At 45.9% G+C, this 16,290-nt stretch overlaps 1 protein-coding gene across 1 annotated transcript; it reads left to right on the forward strand.

Annotated features, from left to right (window-relative positions):
- Positions 1 to 315: 315 nt before the first annotated feature.
- On the forward strand, positions 316 to 16,032 carry TH (tyrosine hydroxylase; the record flags this gene model as incomplete). The annotated part of the gene is made up of 13 exons (XM_082761203.1): positions 316 to 405; positions 3,886 to 4,089; positions 7,342 to 7,516; positions 7,664 to 7,752; positions 7,962 to 8,029; positions 9,781 to 9,831; positions 10,504 to 10,649; positions 11,053 to 11,188; positions 11,287 to 11,356; positions 11,992 to 12,048; positions 12,626 to 12,721; positions 12,888 to 13,021; positions 15,873 to 16,032. 13 exons carry the CDS (start codon positions 316 to 318, stop codon positions 16,030 to 16,032), a joined length of 1,476 nt encoding a protein of 491 aa, XP_082617329.1.
- Positions 16,033 to 16,290: the final 258 nt, after the last annotated feature.

Genomic DNA, 16,290 nt, shown 5'->3' on the forward strand with positions numbered 1-16,290 from the left:
AAAGGGAAGTGGGGGGACAGAAAACTGAGCGGAAATCTTTGGGCACAGTGAAACAAGTGTGGGGGAGCAGCAGGTCTGTGAAGGCAGGGTGTCTGCAATCTTTGTGGCGATTAGATTTAATGGGACAGAAACGTTTCTCTCCTTCACGTCCCCTCCTCCTCTCAGCCCGAGGGGGAGAAAGGAGGGAGGTGGTGATGGGGGGGGGGGGGCTGACGAGGGGGGGAAGATTTGAAAGAGTCTTTGACGTCAGCCTTGCCCTATAAAAAGCTGGCAAGGAGCTGAAAAGCAGAGAGCAGAGCTCGTGGCAGAGCGAAGATGCCAACCCCCAACATCTCCACCTCTGCAGCCAAAGGCTTCCGCAGGGCGGTGTCGGAGCTGGACTCCAAGCAAGCTGAGGCCATCATGGTAAGACAACCCTACCCCACTTCTTTTCTCCCCCCCCCCCACCCCAAACAGCGCAGCCTCTCCTGTAGCTGTAGGCAGTGGCAGGCAGGGATAGAGAGGCCAACGCTGTCAGCAGGTGCTTACCCCAGCCCTGGCTCTAGGCTGGCAGAAGAAAATTACTAACACACTCCTCTCTACACATTGGTATGTGTGAAATGCAAAGATTTAGGGGGATGAAAGCTCAATCGAACATACTTTCACCCCCTTGCAACCAAAAGCAACTTAAAAAACCTCTAGACCTAAGGCAGAAGTAACAAAGTATCGCCAGCGCAATGCAATTTTGAAAACTTTGATGCTCTTGCTGATTGCAAGGCAATAAATTGCAGTGATTTCACCTGTTATAGCTTAATGAAAAAAGAGTGTCTTTTATTTTGGACTACCTGCAAGGCACAGGCAATTTGCTCCATTTGTTTGCAGTTGCTCTGTCCCGATACTCCCTTCCCCTGTTTCTATTCCTGCCGCTCCCTGGATTGATTTAGGGCCCTGGTTTTACCTCAGGGAATACTTCTGCACACACCAAAGCTACAGGTGTAAGAAGAGGAAAACATCCCACTGAGCTGCCACTTACCTTTAGAAAAAAAAATTCTGGCGAATCCCTTGGACAGGACGTAGGGACAATCCCCACCTAACCCAAATGGCTGGGACCCCAGGGAAAGGGTGGAGACCGGTGGCATGGGGCAGCCCTACAGGTCAGGGACATGGCCAGGCTGTGGGTGGCCCTTAATGGCACAGGGAGGGGATGCCCCTGGGATGTGTGCTGGGAGGAAACGCGGCAGAGACAGCATTTTAGAGCATGTGGCATGTTAGAAGGAAAGGAAACATTTAGCAAGCAAAGAGGTAAGCTTGCTTTCTCTAACGGATGAAAATTAGGGAAGGCTTCTATTTTGTACAGCCATTTTCACCCTGGCAAAATAAACTCTTGCACGGTTCTTTGAAAATGGGGAATTTCCAGGCTGCTTTGTCAAATACATTGGCTGCTGCCTGGTTATTGGGCAGGCTGGGCAGCTGCCATGTGTTCGGTGGGAAGCAGGGCACTGAGCGAGGGGCTGCAGGAATCTGGGTTCACGGGCAGGAGCGCTGCCGCCTGGATGAGTGCCTCCTCCAGCCCAGAGCAGACATAAGACCTCAGCCCACCTCTGCATCTCTTCTTTGAATAGAGATTCTCAGAACAACAGAAACAAATTAAAAACAACCCTAGCCTAGCATAGGAGATCACCACAATCCTATGGTTTATTCTGCTAGTTTGTACCAAGCGAGGGGCATGGCTCTGCACTTCTACATGACAGCACATGTCCTCGGCCCTCATGGTATCCTCAGGCCATCGGCCACCCAGCCCCTGCCTGCCAGCTCCAGCAGATGTGTCCCCTCTGAGCTTTGCAATCCCAGGACTCTTCCTCACCAGGTGTTTCACACATTAGCTGTGCCAGGCAGAGATAAAACTCGCCCTGTAGAACATCTTTCTATTATATATTTAGATTTTCTGCTGCTAGTAAGTTTTTACAATACACCTTGTAGCTCTAGCAAGGTTTTGGTTGCAGAGTGTTCAAACAGATGGCAGCTGGATGCCAAAGTGCAGGAAAGATTGCCCAGGATTGTTGCAAATAACAAGCCCAAAAGCTTTAATTCAGAGCACTGTATTTTTAACAGCGCTTCTCAGGCTTGGCACTCAGAGCAGCAGCAATTTCAAAGGAAAAACTAAGTACTTGTTTGTGCAAAGTGAATGGCCACATCAGACTCAAGTCCCAGATAGGTAAATGTTTTACAAAAATAAAATTAAACTTCTTATTGTAGCTGGACAGGTACACTCCATGGGGAAATATGGAAATACTGCCAAAGAATGGAAGGCATTTATCATGACAGATCAGTTTGGTCAGCTTATATGCAAAAATGATGCCTAAATGCCCTCCCAAAAGGAGATATTTCCCTGATGAGCACAAACGTGAGAAGCAGTGGAAATGGTGTTGAGAGGGAAAGCGCACAGGCAAGCAGCAGGCAGACAGCCCCCCCCCCGCTGTTCTTCTCCCTAACAAAATCCAGCCTTGGCCTTTTATTTTTTTTTCACCCCTTTTCAAACTTCCCCACTCAAAACATGTTGGTGTGGAGCTAAGCATCTCCTAGGACCCCTCGACAGAGATTGAACCCCCTGCTCCTGCGTGCCAGTGACACAGGTTCTCACACCAAACCTCCTTCCAGTGCCTTTTTTTAAGCTGATTTACATCCTAAACGGGGGGGTGGGGGGGGTGGGGGGGGTCTGGCTCCTCCCCTCCTCTGCCCCACTCCACCCCAGAGGAAAAATCCTATTGCACCTTGGGACACAATGCAATAAAACTCCTGTAGCTAAAGCGCTTTGGATGGCTGCAGAACGCAGATCCTGTGGCTAGCACAAGACTGTTTGCCCTGCTTATTGCGGGCACCTGAAAGCAAACAGCAGCTTAGCTTTAAACGTGGTAGCAATATAAAACACACGCTTAAAGCTGAGCACGTTTGCAAGCTCTTAAAAGTTACAGCCCAGGATATTTATTAGATCTCTTCTCTCTTTGGACACGAATACCACCAATTTAGACAAGTGGCAATATGTACTTATTTGTTAGACATTTCTCTGTGCTGCAAGGAATAAAGTGGTTGAGGATCAGCAAATATTATTCCAGAGGGGCGTATTTATTAAAAAATAAAAAGGACTGGGGAGAAGTGCATGGGCTGATGCCTAGAGGTGCTGTGTTTTCCAGTCTGCATTTCAAATGTCGGGGAAGCCCTGAAGCCAGATTTGTGTCAGCTTAAAGCACCTAAGAAGGCTTTCAGAGAAAACATCGTGGTGGGCTTTGAAAATTAGAAAGAAAACTGGCTTAGCGTTTAAGCAGGCTATGCTTTTCAAAGGAAGACCTCAAAAACTTCACAAGATAGGAAAGGCATTCCTTGTTTAGCAGCAGCTATTTTCCAAATACTTTCAGTAGAAAATGGCTGTGGGATGCGTCTCAGTGCAGCTGGGGGTGTATGGGCAGCAAGGGCCTGGTTTCCAGCAATGGCACAGTTGTGGGCTTCAGCTGTCCTTCAGTGTTTTTTTTCAGATGTCTTCATGTTTATCTAACACCTCTCCCCTTCACTTCATCAGACACTTGAAAAGCATGCAAAATTGTTTCTGATTTTTAGTTTTTGAAAAATATTGAAAGCTTTTGCTAGGGAAGTTGAGGAGAAAAGCCCACTTTAGTCATACCACAAGCATATTTTGCACAGATTTTCCCCAAAGCTCTACATTCCTGAGTTCACTCCTAATGCCTCAGTCCTCCTCCTCAACCCTTCCTCTGCAAAGCTGGGCAAGTCAGCACAACCTTCCCCATCTTCCCCTATTCAGACACCTTGCTCACACCTCACCCAGCTACTGGGGTCACCTCTGATCCCCCCTAGCTCTATTACAAGTGTTATTTTTTCCTGGTCTGCCTCCAGTCTCCACGGTTCATTGGTAGACGTCAAAGCCTCATCGAGGATGCCAGGAAGGAAAGAGAGGCTGCAGCCGCAGCCACTGATGCTGCAGAGTCCACAGAGACCATTGTCTTTGAGGAGAAGGATGGGAGAGCCATGCTGAACCTCTTCTTCATGCTCAAGGGATCCAAAACATCACCACTGTCCCGAGCACTCAAGGTGTTTGAGGTGAGTCCCTAACTGGTTTCTCTGGCCTCAAGGAACACACTATACTTTTCATGGTGGTTCTGTGAGAAATAACACTTGAGTCTATCAAAGACAACTCAGACTGTGTCTGACTACTGCAAGTTATAAGTTAATTGTCTGCATCATCTCCCCACAGTCATGCTTCACTCATGCCCTAGCATGCTCGCACTAGGAATGAGCCCTACCTCTGCACTTTAGTGCTTTTATAACACTCTGGGCTGGATTTTGCTTAATTACTGGAGTCAGCCACACAACTTGACACCCACAATCCACACCCACATTGCTTGTAGCATACTGACAGCCCCCTCTACTGCTCAGCACTTCAGCTTCATGCACAGTGCTGATTCCACATTCAAAATGTGCTGTGTGCCCTGCATGATTACAGAGTAGGTCCCCCTTCCACAGTACTGATCAGCATCTGGGTCAAGGCTTTGTTAGTCTCTGATTTGTGTGTTAAAGGTTGGTTCCCCCCCCCAGAGGTGCATCTTGTAAATGGCTTTAATATCAAGGGAAACTCTTAACTCTTTGAGCTTTTTTTTTCCCCACCCCTAGCCAGCAATATAATCTTCTGTTATCTAGTATCTCAGTGCCATGAATGGAAAGACTGAGATAAGCCCTGGCTATTTGAACAGCAACTAAAATGTGACAACTTGCGTTTATATAGTGCATTATCATCCAGAAAAGTTCAAAAGTGTGTTGCAAACTTAGGGTTTGAGCTATGTTTTATGTATGCTAGTTTAATCTCATTAACTTCAGCAGTAAGGAGAGGACAATTTGTTCCTATTAATCAGTCACGTGGGTTGTAAGGGACCTTCAGGAGTCCCCGGTCCAAACTTCTGCTCAGAGCATGTCTGGTTGCAGCTCAGGGCCATGTTTGTTGCATTGAGTATCACCAAAGCAGAAATTCCGTAGCATCTTTGGACTCTTGTGTGCTGTTTGTTGCCCCCCCCCCGCAATGAATTTACTTTCAGTTTGTGCCCCTCGCCTCTTGTCCTCCTGTCATGTACTTTTAAAATGACCCTGGCTCTGTCTTCTTCACACTCTCCCACCAGGTACTAGCACACAGCAATCTCTCCCCTGCACCTTCACTTCTTAAGCCTGAGCGAATTCAATTCCCTTCCTCTTTCTTCATATAACACTGTGCTCCAGCCACCTGTACACCTCAGCATCCCTCCACTATATCTGTAAGAGCACATCAATGCCTTTCTTCTACAAGACACAGTACTCTAGATATGGTGTCCCTCATCCCAGAGGAAGAGGAGGAATCACTTCCCTAGACCTGTTTTCTACAGTCTTGTTACTATACTTTAGTACATGGCTGGCCTTGGTCATCACAAAGGCATGGTGCTAGCTCATATATTGATATACATTACTATAAAACACCTTCTCCCTCACAAAATGCAACCATTTCTGGCATAAAACCAGATCATAAGCAATACCATATAGCCGACCACTATGCAACACAAAAATTATATCTGGAGGTTACACATTTCCCTGTAATCAGAGGATATTCTGGTTATAGAACATGCAGCACTACCTCTGATGTTCTTGTGAAAAGTGCTTCAGATCTTCAACAATTACAAAGCATCTTACATCTTCTCTACGAAGACTGTTTCGAGAAAAGTTTTCTGCACAACATAAGATTCTTGTCTTAAGACCAAAATAACCTGTAGCATGTGCCTATGAGAAAAAAAAATCTTGGTATTGCCATGGCTGGGTCTCCTTCCTAAGAGAAGTTCACAGCTGCCAGAGAAGGCATGAAAGATCGATCAGTGTAATATCTCAAATGTAACATCGCTTAGAGGGTATGAAACATAGAAGTATAGGTTCTCATAGTTGGTAGATTTTATGTTAGTGCATCTATAATTTAAACAAATTTTAAACATAAAGCAAGAAGTAGGGGCAGTTTATGTCCAAATATCATTTCTTTCTCGTGCAAATTACTTGCTGCATAAAGATCTCTCCTGGTAAAAAAGCTCTTTGAGCTTGTCACAGAGACAGCTTTAAAGATAATAAAAAGTCAAGCATGTCAAGCCACAACGGAGAAAGATTCATTTCCCAGATGCCTCTGGCAATGCAGGTACAAGATATGAAAGCAGACGGGCATAATGACATTTGCCTCATCATGAACCAGGCTGCAGGGAAGCTGGTTTCACTCTGCTGTATGTGTTACATGCAGCCAAAGCATAGGTAATGCAATCACAGCTGTCAGATTAATGCAAAGGTATTGATTGTTGAGGGGACAATGTAATAGTGTAGTTGGTAGATACATTCAAAAACACAATCCTAAATTTAATTTACCTGTGGCATTACATCTGTTCCTTCTCATCTTTCTGCCTCTGATTAACAAAAGAAATTGTGTCCTTTCTTCTACCACAGATCTCCCAGAGACATTGGAAAGGTTGGGTCATTGCAGGGACTTGGGCTTATACTAACAGTTTTCACAGAACTGAAGATATCAAAAAACAAACAAACAAACAACTACCAGGGCCCTTTGGAAGACTATAAACTATTTTGTCTCATTCCTTGGGTGAATTCAGTTCTGATAGAGCCCCACATTAACATTGAGTCTGGACAGAGCTCGGCATATAGCTGGATGTAGGCAGAACAAATGTTTTTCAAACTCTTCCTATGCTCCTCAAGATCCCTTACAAAATATACGAAGAGAACAAATCAGTTTCTCTTACCCTTTTGATCATTTCAGCATTGCAATATGAGTTTCACAGGGGTCTTCATATCAACAACTATCAGTAAAAGTGAGGCCAGACTCTTCTGATGTGGGGCATTAAGCAGCAATGAGATAGTCAAACATTTGTGATGTAGGCACGGGGCCCTCCACCATGGGCTGGCCCAGGCAGCTGCGGTTCAGCACCATGGCCAGCACCCCAAGCCAGCCTGAGCCCGCCCCTCCTACATCAGCACCCCCAAATTTAGGAGATTGAAGGAAAAGTGGATCATAGGAATTAGCTTTTTGCTCTGTCGATTAACTTCTTGATCTAATTTCCTCTGCCACTGTGAAAGTTTTCTATTGGTAAATCACTGACCAGCCCAACTGATTGTCCAGAAACAAAAAACATGAAATTAATAGATAAGTGTTTACCTCAGTTAAAAAAAATAAAAAGGACAGTGGGAACCTCCCCACAAACACACATACGTATCTTTGGAGAGTACCAGTAGGTGTTTCACGTGTTACAGACTTGTTTAATGCTTTTCTCTTTCTCCCTGTTCTACAAGACTTTTGAAGCTAAAATTCACCACCTGGAGACAAGACTGAGCCGAAAGTCCCGTGAAGGGACCGCTGAACTGGAGTATTTTGTGCGCTGTGAAGTCCACAGCTCTGACCTCAATACTTTCATTAGCTCCATCAAGAGGGTAGCAGAAGATGTGAGGACCACTAAGGAAGACAAGTGTAAGAAACTTACAAAATATTCAATATTAATATTTGATATATAAAAGGAAGACTGCCTCAAGGGTCACCTCCTTGCACACTTCTTCATTGAGTCTCACATCCATCTTTCATTTCCAGTCAGTTTTTCCTCCTTCTCTTTCCCCACAGTTCACTGGTTTCCCAGAAAGATCTGTGAATTGGACAAGTGTCACCATCTGGTCACTAAATTTGACCCTGACTTGGACCTGGATCACCCGGTGAGTTAGTCTGCATGGGCACATCTTTGCATTTGAATCCTGAGACATCCCTCAGAAGGAAGGGGCTGGAAAACAACCATTGATGCAGCTGGCTGGGGAGCTGTAGTGCAACCACCACCACGAGAGAAGTTGCTCCAGCCAGTGATGAATGCTATTGAGTTAGAAATTTAGTAATTGATTAAAAATCATGTTCCTATTTGTCATCCCAGGGCTACTCTGACCAAGTATACCGCCAGAGGAGGAAATCAATAGCAGAAATCGCTTTTCACTATAAGCAGTAAGTCTTTCCTAGCATCCATATAGAAATTACACCATGACAATGCAGCCTATTGGGAACTCATTATGCTATTTGCATGAGACTTCTGGTTTTGTCCTCCGTTCAGCCTTGCCAGCTCCTTGTGTGCATTTTTCTCCATGTATTCCAGTTCCTTCCTAATTTAAAAATGTGTACAGTCATTAATTCATATATTAATAAAGTCAGAATACACCTCCTGCATAACAGAAGCTGCTCATAATTCCATCAGATCTCTAACTTTGTTTTGAAATGTAACATCTCTTTCAGAATATCTAGTCTCAACTTCAAAGTTTCACATTCTGAAAAATATACCACATGCCTAGAAAATCTGTTACAATGGTTCATTATCCTGGCTATGAAATAAGTTTAACACTTAATATTTTAAGTGCAAAATGATCTTTGGTAGCTTTAGCTTTCACCTAGTTCTTTCTACATACTACCTAGTGGTCTTTCATCTGCTAGATGGAATTCTGCTATCAGATTTATTTTTTATTTTTTGCTGTAGGGCATTTATAGAATCTTAAGAGGTTCACCTCTTAACTGCCTCTGATAAATTAAGTACATTCCAGTAATGATCTCATCATTGTCTTATATAGAATTGAGACCATCTCTTGTACTCCTACTTAATACTCTTGTTCTGATGTATGCAGTGATAGCTCACAATATCTCTGCTACAACATCAGTCAGCTCTAATATTAAGTTGGGTTTGTAAAGTATCCCCTAGATCCTATTCAGTAATGCTGACTTCCACTGTAACGTCCCACATTTTTTAAGACTTAAAATGTAGATTCCTGTCGAGAGCCATGCTGAAAGCAGGCTATGGAAATTATCTGGGTCACCTTCTTTCAGCTACCTATGCAACTGATGCGATCCCAGCACAGCTTACTGCTCTTTTGTTTCATGTTCATTGCAAAATTGAAGTCCAGAGTACACGCATTGGTGTTTTTGTCCCATACTAATACTAAATGCATGGAAAGTCACTGTGCCAGCAATGATGTCCTGAGGGGCCCAAGAAAAATTTTCTCCTAAGATAATGTGAACAAACATTTAAGATGCCTTCTCTTGAATCTCATCTGCAGGTTAGTATTCATAGTCTGCTGTGTAACATCCCTTCAGGCTGTGAATGGAACAGGAACTACTTTATCTCTGTCATATGTGAATATATCATATGTTTAAATACAAAACAGAAGGATTTAGGAAACACAATTGTCAATTATGAAGCAGAAAAGGCAAGTGTCAGTCTTCAGTTCCCATTTACAATATTGCTAAGAATCATTTTTCTCACTGCCTTTAATGTCACTGACAATACATTTTTCTGCAGTTCAAATACATTTAGTTTTCCTTATTATCTGCTTTTATTTCCCACCCACTGATTCATTCCCCCAGCCATCAGCTCTCTGTAGCTCAGGCGCACAAAATTAATTTCTTACAAAAGGCTTCCCATTTTTCTAGTAAAAAAAACATTTGGGCTGGAAAATACTATGTCAGCTAAGCTTTTGCTCATCCCTTGTTTGTTTATAACCTCCAGTTGGACTAATGCTTTTCTGTCTGTGTATTTGTTACACCTGCACAAATGACCCATTACCCGAGGCTTGTCATTCCTGTCACTTCATTTGGTTTACAGAAGATTGATCAACATCATACAGAGCTTCTCCAAGGGGCTTCCTTCTCAATAGGGAGAGCAGCCTGCCTCATGCCCTGCTGCTGTCAGTAATGGTGTGCTTGCCTTGCAGCGGGGACCCAATCCCTCAAGTGGAGTACACAGCGGAGGAGATCAGTACCTGGTGAGCATTGGTTTAACCCACAGCCTTCAGTGGCTTCAGCACCAGAGGCTAGGAATTGAAACCTAAATTGTTCCGGTGTGATATTTTGAAAGAAGTAGCAGGAGCACAGTTATCCTACTTAATGATTTGTTATAAAAGATATTAACATGTTGCAAGTTTTTTTTTTTTTTTTTTTTTTTTTTTAAATGGATGGTAGGGACTGCATGCAGGAGAGCAAGCTGTCTCTAAAATAGTGATGGTCTGTCTCCTCCTCTCCTGGGGCTGTACCAAAACCACATTCACTCCACAAACTGCAAGAGTTTCTTCCAGAAGAGCTTACTCAGAGAGGCAGTTCAATCAATTTGGAGTCCTGCTGGGTACTCTGACTCCCATATATTGTCTGTCTTTGTAGTGCAGCTTCAGAAACTTAGAGGGAATATATTAATTGCAATTAGTACCTTGTATATGGTCTTCTGACCTTCAAGGTCAGAAGTAGGTCTGTGCAGACATGACTACTGACCTTGCAGACTCATTTGAATGTGTGTAAACATTCATGCAACCCTATAGACAAAGAGACAGACTTAGCAGTGCAGAAAATAAAGGCAAGAAATCTAGAGGCATGAGCACTTGGTAGCATATAAGCAGAGGACACGAGTGGCCAAGCCACTGAATGTGTCATCTTTCATCCTGAAGGAAGGAGGTGTACAGCACTCTGAAGAGCCTGTATCCAACCCATGCCTGCAAGGAGTACCTCGAAGCTTTTAATCTACTGGAGAAATTCTGTGGCTACAATGAGAACAACATCCCCCAGCTGGAGGACGTCTCACGTTTCCTGAAAGGTGGGTATGAGCCTGGGATGGAGAAGAGGAAAGCCCAGGGGACCCAGCTCTGGGTCTGCCAGGGGTGCAGCAAAGATGGGGAAATTAAACATGGAGGAAAGCATGAGCTGAGATGTGGGAGAAGAGCTGGTGAAGGTTTGTGCATGTCCCAGAGGACAGGGTTAGACCCCAAGAGGTGGTGGCTGCAGCTAAATCTGATGGGCTACACTTGAAGGCCAAGCCCTTCAATGACCCCTAATGAGCAGAAGTTGCTGCTCAGTAGGAGCACAAACATCATTCTGGGCAATAAAGGAGCCCGTTAGTTCCCAGCACTGAAGATTTTGCTTTCAGTGCTGGAAACACTGGACACCAGCACAGCCCATGAACTGTACCCCCACCACAAGGGCCACATGCACTGTTTCAGAGAGGACTGGCTTCCAGCTCCGGCCCGTAGCTGGCCTGCTGTCTGCACGGGACTTCCTCGCCAGCCTGGCCTTCCGTGTGTTCCAGTGCACGCAGTACATCCGCCACGCATCCTCACCCATGCACTCCCCCGAGCCGTGAGTACTCCAGCAATGAACATTTCACCTTTCCCTAATGGGCAAGCTATCCTATCTGCTGCTGACCATGTTTTCCTCCTTTCCCCTGGCAATGGCAGGGACTGCTGTCACGAGCTGCTGGGGCACGTCCCGATGCTGGCCGACAAGACATTTGCCCAGTTCTCTCAGGTAAGGTGGCCATCTGCTTCTTCACCCTGAGAACACCAAGCTCTAGGTGGGACACCAGACTGACCTCGGTGTTGTGCTTCTGGCAAAGAGGTCCAAAGATGTTGCCTGGAGGAGAGCTGCTCCTCTCCAGACTTCACCTGGGCTTTTGCTGCACCAGTAGCTGGACACATTTAACCTGAACATGAGCCCACAGGAGATGCATGGCAGTTCAGGGAACTGATATCTGCTGTCTCAAGGCAATAAAGACTGAGCAACCTGTAAGAGTCTCACTCATGCCCTTTTGGTAGCCATCAAGGAAAAGGTGGGTTTGAGGAAAAGAGGGCAAGGAGAGGTTCACTGGTGGTAAAGGAAGGGAATCCCAAGAACAGTGGGTGGAGGTACTTGCCTGGAGGTGCAGTGGGGTAGCTGGACAATGCTCAGGGCAGGAGGCACTGGGCAGGGGAAGGAAGAGGCCACAAAAGAATGTGAGAAAGCAGCATTTCAAGCAAATGGTTCCAGCAGAAACACTGGAAAATGTGAACAAATCCCCTGGCATCAGCTGCAGAGCAGGCTATGAAACAGACAGGAATTCCCAATAACACCACCCTACTGCTGCAAATCTATCCTGAGGTCTACCCCTTCCCTTGTCTTTCCAGGACATTGGGCTTGCATCTCTGGGAGCAACTGATGAAGAAATTGAGAAACTGGCAACTGTAAGTCTTTTTCTCAGCACCATGGAGGCCCCAACCTCCACCAGCATGTCTGTGTTACTGGGGGGACTGGCACAGCGTAGTGTGACCACATTTGCTGGCTTAGGGTCCCAAACCCTCTTTCATGATGACCACACAGAGCAGAGATCAGTTAAATAGCAGAGCTCATTTGCACATTAACCCAATTTTCACAGGCACCAGAGTATCATCAGGCATCATATTTCTAATGACAGCACTGCTGGGACCCTTTGGGATGGGATTAAATTACATCCACTTCCTCTGTCTCTGCCTCAGCAAGGTGACCTGTCCTGCTCCAAGGGCATCATGCAATGCCCAGGCATGACAGGACCAGCCTGGGGACACCATGTCTGTCCTGCCATGGCAGCAGTTTCACTTAGCACTCTGGCAGGGATTGGTGCAAGGTATGGTGGCAGGATATTACCCTCTATGTTTGGTGGCCACGTCAGGCACGTATTCCTTCAGACATCCCCAAACCCTTGCTGCAATGCAAGGACTCAGAAGGGATAGGGAGATGAAGAGGAAGAACTGTGTTGCCCATGTGTTTTTCTTTTCCTTTCAGCTTTACTGGTTCACAGTGGAGTTTGGGCTCTGCAGACAGAATGGGATAGTCAAAGCCTATGGGGCCGGGCTCCTGTCATCTTATGGGGAGCTCATAGTAAGTCTCCACACAAGTTACCTCTCTGCTCCAGACCCTATATTGCAATCACTTTCCTCCTCTGCACAGCTGCAGTGACTTTATCTGATCTATTCTCCACCTCTAGCATGCATGTCCTCCCCAGTTCCCCTCTTTTCACACTGGCATTTCCTGCCTGTCTCCATAGCACTCCTTGTCAGACGAACCAGAGGTGCGGGACTTCGACCCCGATGCTGCTGCTGTTCAACCCTACCAGGACCAGAACTACCAGCCTGTGTACTTCGTGTCTGAGAGCTTCAGTGATGCCAAAAACAAACTGAGGTAGGACTGGGCACTGAGAGAGACCCGAACAGGGATACAAACCTAGAATATCAAAACAGGGCTTGGCACCTCAGCTACTTTCAGTTCAAGGTCTCAGAAGCACTCTATAAAGTTAGTTTTTTTTTTTTTTTTTTTTTTTTTAAATTTAGGCCTAAATAGGCATTCACACATTTTTCACCTGTAGTAATTTGCCATGGGGCCCAGCTGTGGTATGATTTGCCCAAGTGTTGGTCTTGAGGGCTCAGATGTGAAGGAATGTGTCAGAGGGGGAAGCACTCATGGAGATGGGACTGAGGGAGTGAAAGAAAGGACAAACCTAACTCCCTAGTTCTCATAGAAAGGAGTTAAAGACCATCTCCAGTTCCCAGGAAGGCCAAGCAACATAAGAGTGGCAGGTCCAGAAATCAGAGACACAAAACACCCCCAGGACCTCCCCTGCTTCCTTGCTTCAGGAAGGCTAGGTCAGGTACCAGCCAGCCACACAGGAGCATCCCACCAGCATGTGTCCCTATGAAACACACATGTTGGGTCATGTAAAAATTTTAGCATAGATGTGAAAAGCTGCTCAAAACAGTGCTGGTCTCTGAGTTTAGGAGGCAGAGAAGTGTTTCTTTCTGAGCAGCCACAGGACAGCTTACACATCTGTCATTTAACCAGCAAAAATCCCAGACATCATTAATAGCTTTAGTTACATGGAATGGACAGTTTTATCCACAGGTGGAAAGGAAGCTTTTGCTTCCTCATCTGGTTAATGTGTTAGCAGACCCCACACAGTACCCCACTAGTGTAATATGGTTTCCCTGTCACAAGTGACTGCAAACAGGATGGAGGCTGCAGGGGCAGTTTTACACACAGATGTCAGATCAAAATAACATTTTCTCAGCCATCACCAGAATCACCTACAGGAGGAAAGCTCAGCCCTGCCACATTGAGCTGTCAGAGGAAGCTTCTGTCTATACTGTTTTGCCTTAGCTTAGGGAGGGCATAGGTTGAGACTAAGCACCACGTAACATGCATGACTTTGCAGGTCCTGTAAATGGGGTAGTTTACATAAATAATGTGGCAGGGACTGCTGTATTTCAACTTCTGCTTTTATGACACTCACTTGCACCACTCATGTAACCCAGAGTCCAGCTGCTCAAAAGCAAGCACCTGGGGAGCCCATCCTCTCACACACACTAGGCTGCTTTAAAAAAAAAAAAAAACACACCAAACTGTTGGCTCATGAGTCATTTCCTTTCATTTAAAAGGGAAAAATACACCACTTCATCAAGATTAAGCTATAAGGTTTTGGCAGTGACAGGCACTTTAAACAATCCTCTTTACAGACCACACAGATGTTATCCTATGAGGTGAAAATATTAAAATGCTCATATTATTTGCATTACTGGCAGCTGCCACTATGGGATTGACTAACAACACTACCCCTCAAGAAAAGCTCTTTTCCCAGAGTTTTCCAGGGTGGACATGCACCCACAGCACCCTTCCAGAGGCACACACAGAGACCTGAGCACTTCACCAAGGTGTCAAGCAAAAACACTTGTGTTAGAAGGCAAGTTTCTAACCATCAGCAGAGGAAGGGTGTGGGAAGTCCAAGCAGTTGTGCTAAGGGGCAGCACTGCAGGTGATAGCATTAATAAGCTGGGTGAGATAAGCCCCATTTTCAGGAAGCAGACTAAATGGGTTTGCAGAAAGCCCTTCCACTTGCACTCATTTCCCCTTTCTGCAGCACAGCAGCACCCCCTCAAGCACCGGCCTGCAAGCTTTGGCTATGTGACCCCCAGTCTGCTCCTGAGACAGTGGTGTTTTCACCCTAAATCCCAGTAATGCATGGTTAGTCTTCCCCACAGCACACACAACAATGGGAGAAAGCAAGGCATTTCTTTCGTTGTGCAGACCCACAGCAGCCACAAGAGGGTACCCTAAGCTAAGCAATTCAGGAGCAAAAGGGTGAAGCCTCAGCCAGGAGCATGCCTGCCCCAACATGCCTCCCCATATCTTCCCAGGCCTTTTCAGCACAAGATTTTAGCCACAAGCACCCACATTTAAATGCCCAACTCAATGTTAAGGGTTAAATAAAAACACAAACCTACCTTGTCAAGAATACACATGCTAGCCTCTGAGCTGACCACGATTTCTTTTCACCATCAGCTTCACAGTCACTGGGCCACGTGCTTCTTTTAAAAAGGTGGCAAGGTCTTGCTCTGCAGGTGCATCAGGCAAAGTCAAACTTGTCATTGAGGTTCAGGCTCCAGTTGACCTTCGGTGCAAAACAGTGCAACTTTGATCAGCTGCACAGCTTGGGTGATGCCATTCCCATCCCCTAGCTCAGGTCTGAGCTGCTCCTGTCAGTCCCACCCTTAGCACGGCCTGCGGCCAGTCATCCCCTCCACACGCAGAGACTAGCAAATTAGCTAATGTCAGAAAGGATTTAGGAATCTAATACTATAATACCACACGTTTTCTCTACAATTAGCTTCTAAATCTCCTTGGCATTTTTGAAAAAGAAAAGGGCAATTAAAGTAGAAAGTGCCTGGAGATAGCCACAGAGGAATAAGTGCAGTGCACCCTTCAGCTTGATGCAGGCCCACGCTTTCCACCCCAGGAAATCCACAAACTCAGCACCCCCCCTTGCTGAACCGGATTGATTTCAGCTATCCCTACAGCCCTGTGAAGCTGGAAAGATGGGAAACCAAAGATTTCCTGTTAAGCTAGATATTCTGCCTAAGGGAGGCATTAACCTGTTGTTGTCTGGATGAACAGCGATGGGGAGGAGGAAAAGGAGGGTAGGAGCCAGGCTCCAAGACTCGTTTCTTGTGTCGAGCCCTCTGCACCCTTTCTTTCCTTGCAGGAGCTATGCGGCACACATCAAGCGGCCCTTCTCAGTGAAATACGAGCCCTACACCCACAGCATTGAGCTCCTGGACAGCCCCCAGACCATCCGCCACTCCCTGGAAAGTGTAAGGGATGAGCTGCACTCGCTGATTAATGCACTCAATGTCATCAGTTAATACCAGAACTGGGCTACTCCCTGCCCCTCTTCCCTCACAGCCCCAAAATGCCCTCACCTAACTTCCAGCCCATTACTTCTACCTGTTTTCTCCACACATTTGCACTGCTGCCTGTCACCACGCTACCCCAAGAGTTTGCCTCCTCGGTATGCAGGGCCAAGCTTAAAGGAGGGCAGAGGGATGGACCCAAAGCCTGCTGGCTTCTGGGGCAGCTTTTTTAGGGACTGCTGGGAAAAGCTTGGCACAGACCAAGCTACA

The sequence above is a fragment of the Aythya marila genome, assembly GCF_965140915.1.
Source record: "Aythya marila genome assembly, chromosome: 5".
Lineage (NCBI taxonomy): Eukaryota > Metazoa > Chordata > Aves > Anseriformes > Anatidae > Aythya > Aythya marila.